Source organism: Sinocyclocheilus grahami, unplaced genomic scaffold (assembly GCF_001515645.1).
Source record: "Sinocyclocheilus grahami isolate Dianchi unplaced genomic scaffold, SAMN03320097.WGS_v1.1 scaffold450.1, whole genome shotgun sequence".
Classification (NCBI taxonomy): domain Eukaryota; kingdom Metazoa; phylum Chordata; class Actinopteri; order Cypriniformes; family Cyprinidae; genus Sinocyclocheilus; species Sinocyclocheilus grahami.
The window spans coordinates 390,091-403,064 of NW_015505629.1; the positions used below are offsets into that span (position 1 = coordinate 390,091).

General features: G+C 41.0%; 2 protein-coding genes across 2 annotated transcripts in view; one reads left to right on the top strand and one right to left on the bottom strand.

Annotated features, from left to right (window-relative positions):
- The window catches only part of LOC107552429 (hepatic triacylglycerol lipase-like), a 12,834-nt gene extending 6,387 nt beyond the window's left edge, over positions 1 to 6,447 (top strand). The window contains exons 8-9 of the mRNA XM_016234309.1: positions 3,366 to 3,581; positions 5,914 to 6,447. Of these exons, the coding sequence (XP_016089795.1) occupies positions 3,366 to 3,581; positions 5,914 to 6,040 (343 nt within the window). The 3' untranslated portion in view covers positions 6,041 to 6,447. The remainder of the gene's footprint in view (positions 1 to 3,365; positions 3,582 to 5,913) is intronic.
- An 86-nt stretch (positions 6,448 to 6,533) lies between these two features.
- Positions 6,534 to 12,974, bottom strand: part of LOC107552424 (disintegrin and metalloproteinase domain-containing protein 10-like) — a 28,269-nt gene continuing 21,828 nt past the window's right edge. The window contains exons 15-16 of the mRNA XM_016234299.1: positions 9,568 to 9,694; positions 6,534 to 8,480 (exon numbers count right to left, since the gene is read on the bottom strand). Coding sequence (XP_016089785.1) covers positions 8,275 to 8,480; positions 9,568 to 9,694 — 333 coding nt within the window. The 3' untranslated portion in view covers positions 6,534 to 8,274. The remainder of the gene's footprint in view (positions 8,481 to 9,567; positions 9,695 to 12,974) is intronic.

Here is a 12,974-nt window from a genome sequence, read left to right on the forward strand (position 1 = left end):
AAGCGTGAAGAGTAATGGCCCTAGTACTGAGCCTTGAGGTACTCCATACTGCACTTTTGAAGTTGTGATCGATATGATACCTCTTCATTCACTGCTACGAATTGATGGCGGTCATATAAGTATGATTTGAACCATGCTAATGTACTTCCATTAATGCCAACAAAGTTTTCTAGTCTATGCAAAAGAATGTTGTGGTCAATCGTGTCGAACGTAGCGCTAAGATCCAATAGCACTAATAGAGAGATACAACCACAATCAGATGATAAGAGCAGGTCATTTGTTACTCTAATGAGATCAGTCTCAGTACTATGATACGGCCTAAATCCTAACTGGAAATCCTCACAGATAAAATTTTTCTCTAAGAAGGAATATAATTGTGAGGATACTACCTTTTCTAGTATCTTGGACAGAAAAGGGAGATTTGAGATTGGTCTGTAATTAACTAGTTCTTTGGGGTCAAGTTGTGTTTTTTTGATGAGAGGCTTAATAACAGCCAGTTTGAAGGTTTTGGGGACATATCCTAATGACAATGATGAATTAATAATAGTCAGAAGAGGATCTATGACTTCTGGAAGCACCTCTTTTAGGAGCTTAGGTGGAATAGGGTCTAACACACATGTTGTTGGTTTAGATGATTTAACAAGTTTATACAATTCTTCCTCTCCTATAGTAGAGAATGAGTGGAATTGTTCCTCAGGCGATCTATAGCAAGCTATCTGATGCGATACTGTAGCTGACGGCTGCATGGTTACAATTTGATCTCTAATAGTATCGCTCTTAGAAGTAAAGTAGTTCATAAAGTCATTACTGCTGTGCTGTTGGGAAATGTCAACACTTGTTGATGCTTTATTTTTTCGTAAATTTAGTCACTGCATTGAATAAATACCTGGGGTTATGTTTGTTTTCTTCTAAAAGAGAAGAAAAGTAATCAGATCTAGCAGTTTTTAATGCTTTTCTGTAGGATAGGGTACTTTACCTCCAAGCAATACGAAATACCTCTAGTTTTGTTTTCCTCCAGCTGCGCTTCATTTTCCGGGCTGCTCTCTTTAGGGTGCGGGTGTGCTCATTATACCACGGTGTCAGACTGTTTTCATTAACCTTCCTTAAGCGTAAAGGAGCAACTGTATTTAAAATGCTAGAAAAGAGAGAGTCCATAGTTTCTGTTACATCATCAAGTTGTTCTGAGGTATTGGATATGCTGAGGAATTGGGATAAATCAGGAAGATTACTTACAAAGCAGTCTTTTGTGGTAGAAGTGATGGTTCTACCATACTTGTAACAAGGATTAGAATTGACAGTTTTAGCTATATGAAGTTTGCACAAGACTAGATAATGATCTGAGATATCATTGCTTGGCTGCATAATTTCAACACCATCAACATCAATTCCATGTGACAGTATTAAATCTAGAGTATTATTTCGACAATGAGTAGGTCCTGAGACGTGTTGTCCATCTATCTATCTATCTGTGGTGTTCTGAAATGAGGAGGCAAAGTCCTCACATTTCTTTTTTACTTACAGTAAGTGTAAATTCATGTCTCAGTCACATTATCTTGGTTACATTACTTACACTACCAGAACAAAAATCTATTTTGTATTTTTACATTAACAATGTAATTAATGGACTATTCTATTCATTAAAACCAAGTATAAATCTAAGTTTAGTGTTTTTAAGCATTTTACATTTATTCCACAATAATAACTCAAACAATGTATTTTATTTAAACAATTATATATTTTATGTTCTTTTTCATCATAAGCTTATTTTCGGATCATCAGAGCTCGGTAAACACTGTTCAGAGATGCGGAGATGTACCTTTAATTTCAGCAAGCTGATTGCTGATAACACCACTGATCATGTTTTCAGGCCATTTGAAGTTTGATTTTGACTTGACAAAGTGGTTATTTCTAAGTATGTGAGTTGTTTACTTTTTTAATTAGTCTTCCCATTAACGCCATTAGATTGTTCATTCAGACTAGGGTTGCAAAGGGGTGGAACATTTCTAGAAACTTTCCAAAAATCCCTGGAATATTCCCAAAAAAATCCTGGAAATTTTCCACCTTTTTGCAACCCTAATTCAGACTGATTCACAAACACAAGAGGTGGGATTTATCCTCATTCGATTTTTGTGCAGGCACTGTGTGAGAGTGTGTGTGTGTGTGTGTGTGAATGAGTGAGTGTGAATGAGAGTGTGTGTGGGTGTGAATGAGTGAATGTGTGAGTGTGTGTGTGAATGAGTGAGTGTGTGTGTGTGAGTGAATGAGTGAGTGAGTGTGAGAATGAGTGAGTGTGTGAATGAGTGAGTGTGAGTGTGTGAATGAGTGAGTGTGAGTGAGTGTGAATGAGTGAGTGTGAGTGTGTGAATGAGTGAGTGTGAATGAGTGAGTATGTGTGAATGAGTGTGTGTGTGTGTGAATGAGTGAGTGTGAATGAGTGTGTGTGTGTGTGAATGAGTGAGTATGTGTGAATGAGTGTGTGTGTGTGTGTGTGTGTGTGTGTGTGAATGAGTGAGTGTGAGTGAATGAGTGTGAATGAATGAGTGTGTGTATGAGTGAGTGAGTGTGTGTGTGTGTGTGTGTGTGTATGAGTGAGTGAGTGTGTGAATGAGTGTGTGAATGAGTGTGTGTGTGTGTGAGAATGAGTGTGTGAGAAAATGAGTGTGTGAGTGTGTGTGTGTGTGTGTGAATGAGTGTGTGTGTGTGTGTGTGTGAATGAGTGTGTGTGTGAGTGAGTGTGTGAGTGTGTGTGTGTGTGTGTGAATGAGTGTGTGTGTGTGTGTGTGTGAATGAGTGTGTGTGTGAGTGAGAGTGAGAGTGAATGAGTGAGTGAGTGTGTGTCAAGTCACCTTTATTTATATAGCGCTTTTAACAATACAGATTGTGTCAAAGCAACTGAACGGCATTAATTAGGAAAATAGTGAGTCAATAATGCAAAATGACAATAGTAAACAACTTTTTCAGTTAAAGGCAGTTCATTATTGAATTCAGTGATGTCATCATCCAGCTCAGTTTATTTTAAATAGCATCTTTGCAATCATTTGCAATCAAGTCAACGATATCGCTGGAAATGAAGTGTCCTCAACTATGCAAGCCATAGGCGACAGCGGCAAGGAACCAAAACTCTATCGGTGACAGAATGGAGAAAAAACCTTGGGAGAAACCAGGCTCAGTCGGGGGGCCAGTTCTCCTCTGGCCAGACAAAACCAGCAGTTCAATTTCAGGCTGCAGTCACATTCAAAGTCACATTGTGCAGAGGAATCATCTGATTCCTGTGGTCTTGTCCCGGTGGTCATCTGAGACAAGGTCTTTACAATGTGTGTGTGTGTGTGTGAAGTGAATAATCATGAAGCTCTCACCGTCTGCAGGCATCAGGAGAGCGGCGGTCTGAAGTCCTTCACGTCTCTACTGGTGGTATCGTCTGATCTGGGCCGGCTCAGCTCCGTCAGGCTGGTCTGGAAGGGTGAACTGGTCTGGTCCAGCTGGATGAGGCGCGTCAGGAACATCATGATCAATGGCTCTGATCAGGACGTGGAGCTCAGCGTGTGGAGGATCCTCATCAAATCGGGAGAGACTCAGGAGAAGTGAGTTTCCACAGAATATTGTCTGAGAAAGACTGAATCCATGCAGGAATCATAATATTCTCAGTTGCCTTGGTACGTTTCTCGAATCATGCTTAATAATCACAAAGCAGAAAGTGCATTTCTTCAGTTCTCACAAACAGCAGCTCATAATGGATCTCCAGCAAAAGCCTGTAACTTGATCAAAATCATTCATCACAAAAAAATCATATCACATTTGAAGAAAAAAAAAACTGATAGTGTATTTACTATTTAACTGTAAACATTTCTATAATTATATATATATATATATATATATTTACACATACTGTATATATGTGTGTGTAATTATATAAACCATTTCAGAATGTAAATATTGAAAATATTTTAATAGTGGACAAAATCTCCATTAGGCTATTCCAGTCACATCTGTAACACATGAGTTTTCTCATGTTTTAAACCTTCATATATCAAAATACATTTTCAATTTCAAAAGCATATTTTACTGAGCTTCACTGTTTAATATATATATCGTGTATTTTTTGTTGTTGTATGGGGTCTTGTAAACGCAAGTATTTATGGCAGTGAATATATGCATCAGAATGACAGATGTGATTCACAAACGCTCGAGTGTGCTGTCAGTATACCGGCGTTACTCGGTCTGTGTTTCCTGTTCTGAACAGAGACTGAAAACACTGCATATTATATCAGTTCCAGCTGGACAAACTCACACATTACAGGATGTGTCATATTTCATCTAGGAGACTGGACAGGATTCTCTTTTACACGGTCTACAAATTACAGTATAATGTCACTGTGATGCAGAAAAAAGTTGTTTCACAGCAAAGGAAAAAATACAAACCTAGAAAGACAAACATTAGAAATGTGCCTTTATTAGAACAGTTTGGAGATTTACAGTCGTCCACCTTCGCTAGTGAAAGCTGACTCCTGGTTCAACTGTTTTCATGTAATGACTTGTCAGGGTTCTGCAGGTTTGATGAAGAGGAATTTAAGACCTTTTTAAGACCAAGTAAATCGAAGGGATCAACACGTCAGTATGGTCTCTAATGAGTTACATTAGAAACACTTCAACATTGGAAAATTACTTTGTAAAATTAATTAAACAGCCGAAGTCTTAAATATCTCTGCTCACAATCACTAGAATATGAAATAACTTTTACTGTATCTTCTGCAAAACAACTGCTGCTCTTCCTCAGAGTTTCTGTCTCGTTTTCCAGTGCAAATGTCTGAAGATCCTTAAATCAAGAAACATTTACTGGAGAATAAAAATGACAAGATGAGAAGCAGTGTTCATTTCATTGACAATATTTTTCATAACTTCGTAAAAAAAAAAAGTTAAGAATGACGTCATCGTCTCATTTTTGTCAGTGAAAGAAATGTCAGACTGATGAAAACCTACTGAAAATTGGTCAATTAAAAAAAAAAAAAAAAAACGGACTAAAGAATAAATTCTAGAGAAATACTTAATGCGTTACAGTTTAGCTAAATGTACTGTAATTTAGTAGACTAAAATCTGATCTTTTCTAAACTAGACTAAAACAAATAATTCAGACAAGAGCATTTTACTCAAGACTAAAAGCAAGCAACATTTGCTGTCAAAATGAAGCGAGTTTATGATTAAAACAAGAACAAATATCTGTCAGAGAAATCAACTTCATTAAAAGGGAAACAGGTTTTCATTCCCCTCTGACAGATATTTGTTCGTTTTAATCAAACATCTTGTTCATTTTTTCAAGACTTCATATTTTTATTTTGCATCTCCAGTAAATGTATCTTGGTTTAAGGATATTCATAGATATTTGTACTGAAGAACAAAAATTTTAAGACATTGTTTTTGTAATGCATGCAACATTTAGTGCGGTGCCGTTATGAACGGCTGCTTAGATGTTCAGCAGACTGATCGTGCATCAGAAACTACATAATCAGCTGCATGAATGAACCAAAGCACGAATCAGAAACTGCTTTCATGATGTGAAGGGATTCCATGATTTGGAGGCTGAACAAGCAAGTTGCTCTGAGAAAAACTGCTGTTAATAATGCATGATCTCACTTCAGGTCATAATTCAGAAGCATATAACTGGGTCTGAAGACATTACTGTGAATGCATAAGCCAAGTTTAATTATTTGAGACTATCATTCCCCCCCCAAAAAACCTTCCATCTTCAGTGTTTTTGTCTTGTTTTCCAGTAGAATAGTCTACAGATGCTTAAATCAAGATACATTTACTAGAGCAGCAAAATGATTTAAGATCATTTATTTGTGAATTAAGAGTGTAAAGATCAGCAGGAACCCTGTATTTACTTCTATCTCACCCTCTCTGATCCGGTCTGTGCAGGTGGTGGTTCTGCGGCGTCTCCGCTGAAGTCTCTCATCTGAGGATCTCGGAGCAGCAGGAGTTCAGACGCTGCCGGATCACAAACTCGAGCGTGCACAGCAGCCCTCCAACCCAGTCTGTTTATTAATGCAGTTCAAGTACTCCAAAAAAAATACATCTCTTTGCACAATACGTTCTGAAATGTTACGTAAAAATGTTCAAAGTGAACAAAAATTTAGGTACTGTATAAAACACAGTGAACATTAACAGACAGCAGTATTAATTTTTTTTTTAAATCTGGTCTTTCATTCGTTTCTCAATTTTAGTGTTCAGCCTATTTTCTCCTACAACATCTGGACTCAGTTAAGAAGTTTTTTCAGTGCACTTTTCCTCTATGAAGTTTCACCAAGACTACCTAAAAATGAAATGAAGTCAAAATACAGGCAAATATTCAGATCTCCCTTGATCCTGACTGCCGCAAAACCACCGAACCAGGTTTCTTCCTCACTGATGGCAGTACGGTAAAGAAGAGTCGGTCTGGACTCCACAAACACAAAAGAACAGTATCAAAATGTAGCTTCAAATCTAACAGAAATCATCCAGTTACTGTACAGCGTTCACATCAGAGGAAGGCCAGTCTGTCTCCAGCATCATGATGATGAAGGTGTGTAAACTAAACATGTTAATGTGACCGTTAGTACCGTGAGAATCCTCTTCACTGGGAGCCGAACGCTTTCCCATGATGCTCAGTTACTTCAGTCTTCTGAAACCATCGTACGTTTATAAAGGTTTCTTCATGATCGTCCTGCTAAAACACACATTAAACTCACGTTTACGCTGCTCTTCATGCACACGTTCCTCATTGGTGGAGTGTGGTGAATGTGAGTGTATGGCAAGCCACCATAACATTTAATCCTAATAACATACTAGCATTAACTTTCATACAGCTAGTACTTATTCATAAGATACTAGTGCTTATCTTTAGCTACTAGTACCTTTTTTAAAAGATAAGAGTACCTATTCATTCCTATACACCTATTACATACTAGTACTTATTCCAAGTGTTTTTGGTAAGATTTTGAATTTTACTATAAAGATTTTCAATTGAGCTCTACAGTGGCCATTTTGACTAGTAATAACATAAGAGGAGAAAAAAAGCAGGTGTGACTAGTAAAATAAGAATTGCTACTAGTAACAATAACAAAATACACTAGTGTCTAAAAAATAAGTACCTAAAACTAGTGCCTAACAAATAACTACAGGTGTCTAATAAACATACTAGTATCTAATGAAAGTGATAGTATTTAATAAACAAGTACTAATTTCTAATTGAATGCTTACTAATATTATTTAAAAACATACTAGTCACTATTGGAATTATTACTAGTCAAAACTGAATAGTAAATATCTGAATAACAGAAGTTACAAAAAATTTAATGTGTTGCTACAACAATAGAACAGTTAGTAGTCTCCATTAAAATAAGTACTAGTATCTTTAAAAAGTTACTACTTCCTAAATAATGAGACCTAGCACTTAAAGAATAAGCACTATCAGCTAATGAAGGAGTACTAGAACCTAATGGAAAACATACTAGTATTTAATGAATAAGAATTAGTATCTTTAAAAAGTTACTAGTACCTCAATAATAAGCACTAGTAGCTCAAGAAGTTTGAAGATTAAATGTTGATGGGCTTGCCATAAAGGTGTGGAGCTATATACAAACAAACACAAACGCACACAGAAAGAAACATGTAAACGGCGGAGTGACGCTGAGCCGCCACCTTCGTTAGTATTTTTGAGTCCTGAGTGTTGTCAACAAAACCAACTGTAAATCTCTTATTGACAGTAGAAGAAATAATCTGTTCTCACATATAATACAGCTAATATTGTTTCTCTATACAGCCGCGAGTCTGCGGAAAAGGGAAGGCATAAAATTTCTGCTCTTACAAAATAAAATCATTTTCTGTGCATGTGGCGACAGCTGGAGCAGACGCTTCGCACGAATCCTTAAAAAGAGGTTTCATATCAAACCACGAGTCTCGAGTGGAGTTTACGAAGGACAACAGGAGATGCTCTATCTACAAATACCCCGGTAAACCTTGGCACTCGAGGGTAAAAACCAACAGAAATAATCAAAGACGATAAGAGTGAAGGGCAGAGCTGCGGTTGGTGTTACTCATCCAGTCTGAGGAAGCATTATGGACTCTGGACATATTCCTGTAAACCGACGCCACACGTGGGACTGTGGTGGTGATGAGTGAAGCCTTGCTCCACGCTCAGACTGAACGAAACGCTCTGGAGCGCAGGCCGGTTCTGGAGCAAACGGAGTGGGCTGTGGAGGGGGGATGGCGGAGCTGTGGATGAGGCAGCGGCGGTGGCTCTCAGCGTCTCATCTGACCCATCTGGTAGTTCTCGCGGGGCTGCCGGTGGTGGCGCTGCGGCTGCGGCTGGCGCTGGGCCTGGCGTGGAGCCGGCCGCTGGTTCTGGTGGCCGTGAGCGTGCTGGTTCTGGTTCTGGTTGTGGTGCTGATGGTGCTGGTGCTGCTGCTGCTGACTGGCGTGTTGAGCTCGTCGTCTCTTCAGCGTACCTTCACGAGACAGAGAAAGAGAACGACTCTTCAGCATCACAGAGAAACACACGGCTTTCACGCTCACCACACTGGAACTTTGATACAATACCGTAAAATCCAGATTTCTGGTACCATGGACAAAAAAATCCAACAAAATCAGGGGAATATAACATTTGAAAATGTTTGTTTAATTTTGACCATAGTCAAAGTATTTTGTCAACTGAAACTCTGATTGGGATTATAATAATATTAATATTCACAGGGATACAATGTTTATTCTTGGGATATAAATAATTTTATGTATCACAGAAATATACTTCTATTACAATACAACTAAAGTGTTAAATAAAAAAATAAACATTGTAAAAATATAGTTTTTTTTGTTGAAAAGCAAAAAAATCAGAGGCATAAAATTTGAGTTTATTTACTTTTGACTATAGTCAAACTATTTTGTTATCAACTGAAACTGAAGCTCTGATTAGGATAATAATAATAATAAATATTATTATAATATCCCAATAATAAACATTATATACACTACTAAATGCAGCTCGTATTATTATTATTATTTCTAAGATTAGTATTATAATAACACTATACTGTAAAATAAAAAAAAGAACATTTTATAATTAACATTTTATTTTACACAATTAATACTTAGTTAATTTCTTCAATTGTAAGAGTTAAAGATTTTATTTTGGCCAAACGCATCTCATTACAAATCTACATTCTTGAAAGTGTGAACTGCTGTAATCATTTGTCTACAAAAATGTTGGAAATTGTAAAAAAGTGTAAAGTTGCATTACAAAAATGTATGTTAACCTTGCAGCACATGCAGGCATTGAGTTTGCTGCATTTACTGTGAAGTGAGATGCTGAAAACTGGATATAAACACTTGAATACAGCACTTCACTCTGAAACACACAGCATACTTTTATTTAATTAAAACACACTGCAGCGTGTTGAGAGGAGAGAGTGAGAAAGAACAGCTGGTATCAGTGTATCCATACTACATAAAACCACTACTGACACAATTTAAAACGTCTCAATACTGACGTGCATGGAAACGGGTCTTTCTGACACTGTCAGTGAGGAGGTGCGTTACCTGGCAGTGGTTTAGGAGGAGGCAGTTTGGGGTTGCTGCTGGGTGTGTGAACGCTGCAGATCTTAATGAATCCGGCCATGAGCATGATGAGAGCAATTCCCATAAGCAGAACCGCCCACCAGTGAGCCTGAGACACAAACACAGAATAAACACAAGTGCAGAGAGAAAAACACACGCAGAGAAAAACACAGATTCAGCACACGCACCGAGAAATACACACAGATTCAGCACACGCGCAGAGAAATACACGCAGATTCAGCACACGTGCAGAGAAATACACGCAGATTCAGCACACGTGCAGACAAAAAGAGAGAGACGAACGCAGATCCAGCACACGCGTAGAGACAAACGCAGATCCAGCACACGCGCAGAGACAAACGCAGATTCAGCACACGCACAGAGAAAAACACAGATTCAGCACACGCGCAGAGACAAACACACACAGATTCAGCACACGCGCAGAGACAAACACACACAGATTCAGCACACGCGCAGAGACAAACACACACAGATTCAGCACACGCGCAGAGACAAACACACACAGATTCAGCACACGCGCAGAGACAAACACACACAGATTCAGCACACGCGCAGAGACAAACACACACAGATTCAGCACACGCGCAGAGACAAACACACACAGATTCAGCACACGCGCAGAGACAAACACACACAGATTCAGCACACGCGCAGAGACAAACACACACAGATTCAGCACACGCGCAGAGACAAACACACACAGATTCAGCACACGCGCAGAGACAAACACACACAGATTCAGCACACGCGCAGAGACAAACACACACAGATTCAGCACACGCGCAGAGACAAACACACACAGATTCAGCACACGCGCAGAGAAATACACGCAGATTCAGCACACGTGCAGACAAAAAGAGAGAGACGAACGCAGATCCAGCACACGCGTAGAGACAAACGCAGATCCAGCACACGCGTAGAGACAAACGCAGATTCAGCACACGCACAGAGAAAAACACAGATTCAGCACACGCGCAGAGAAACAGAAATTCAGCACACGCGCAGCCAAACACACACAGATTCAGGACACGCGCAGAGACAAATACAGATTCAGCACCCGCGCAGAGAAACACACAGATTCAGCACACGCGCACAGACAAACACACACAGATTCAGGACACGCGCAGAGACAAATACAGATTCAGCACCCGCGCAGAGAAACACACAGATTCAGCACACGCGCACAGACAAACACACACAGATTCAGGACACGCGCAGAGACAAATACAGATTCAGCACCCGCGCAGAGAAACACACAGATTCAGCACACGCGCACAGACAAACACACACAGATTCAGGACACGCGCAGAGACAAATACAGATTCAGCACCCGCGCAGAGAAACACACAGATTCAGCACACGCGCACAGACAAACACACACAGATTCAGGACACGCGCAGAGACAAATACAGATTCAGCACCCGCGCAGAGAAACACACAGATTCAGCACACGCGCACAGACAAACACACACAGATTCAGGACACGCGCAGAGACAAATACAGATTCAGCACCCGCGCAGAGAAACACACAGATTCAGCACACGCGCACAGACAAACACACACAGATTCAGGACACGCGCAGAGACAAATACAGATTCAGCACCCGCGCAGAGAAACACACAGATTCAGCACACGCGCACAGACAAACACACACAGATTCAGGACACGCGCAGAGACAAATACAGATTCAGCACCCGCGCAGAGAAACACACAGATTCAGCACACGCGCACAGACAAACACACACAGATTCAGGACACGCGCAGAGACAAATACAGATTCAGCACCCGCGCAGAGAAACACACAGATTCAGCACACGCGCACAGACAAACACACACAGATTCAGGACACGCGCAGAGACAAATACAGATTCAGCACCCGCGCAGAGAAACACACAGATTCAGCACACGCGCACAGACAAACACACACAGATTCAGGACACGCGCAGAGACAAATACAGATTCAGCACCCGCGCAGAGAAACACACAGATTCAGCACACGCGCACAGACAAACACACACAGATTCAGGACACGCGCAGAGACAAATACAGATTCAGCACCCGCGCAGAGAAACACACAGATTCAGCACACGCGCACAGACAAACACACACAGATTCAGGACACGCGCAGAGACAAATACAGATTCAGCACCCGCGCAGAGAAACACACAGATTCAGCACACGCGCACAGACAAACACACACAGATTCAGGACACGCGCAGAGACAAATACAGATTCAGCACCCGCGCAGAGAAACACACAGATTCAGCACACGCGCACAGACAAACACACACAGATTCAGGACACGCGCAGAGACAAATACAGATTCAGCACCCGCGCAGAGAAACACACAGATTCAGCACACGCGCACAGACAAACACACACAGATTCAGGACACGCGCAGAGACAAATACAGATTCAGCACCCGCGCAGAGAAACACACAGATTCAGCACACGCGCACAGACAAACACACACAGATTCAGGACACGCGCAGAGACAAATACAGATTCAGCACCCGCGCAGAGAAACACACAGATTCAGCACACGCGCACAGACAAACACACACAGATTCAGGACACGCGCAGAGACAAATACAGATTCAGCACCCGCGCAGAGAAACACACAGATTCAGCACACGCGCACAGACAAACACACACAGATTCAGGACACGCGCAGAGACAAATACAGATTCAGCACCCGCGCAGAGAAACACACAGATTCAGCACACGCGCACAGACAAACACACACAGATTCAGGACACGCGCAGAGACAAATACAGATTCAGCACCCGCGCAGAGAAACACACAGATTCAGCACACGCGCACAGACAAACACACACAGATTCAGGACACGCGCAGAGACAAATACAGATTCAGCACCCGCGCAGAGAAACACACAGATTCAGCACACGCGCACAGACAAACACACACAGATTCAGGACACGCGCAGAGACAAATACAGATTCAGCACCCGCGCAGAGAAACACACAGATTCAGCACACGCGCACAGACAAACACACACAGATTCAGGACACGCGCAGAGACAAATACAGATTCAGCACACGCGCAGAGACAAACACACACAGATTCAGCACACGCGCAGAAACAAATAGATTCAGCACACGCGCAGAGACAAACACACACAGATTCAGCACACGCGCAGAGACAAACACATACAGCTTCAGCACACGCACAGAGAAACACAAATTCAGCACACGCGCAGAGACAAATACAGATTCAGCACACACGCAGAGAAACACAAATTCAGCACACGCGCAGAGACGAATAGAGATTCAGCACTCGCAGAAAAACACAGATTTAGCACACGAGCTGAGAAACACAGATTCAGCACACGCGCAGAGACAAACACA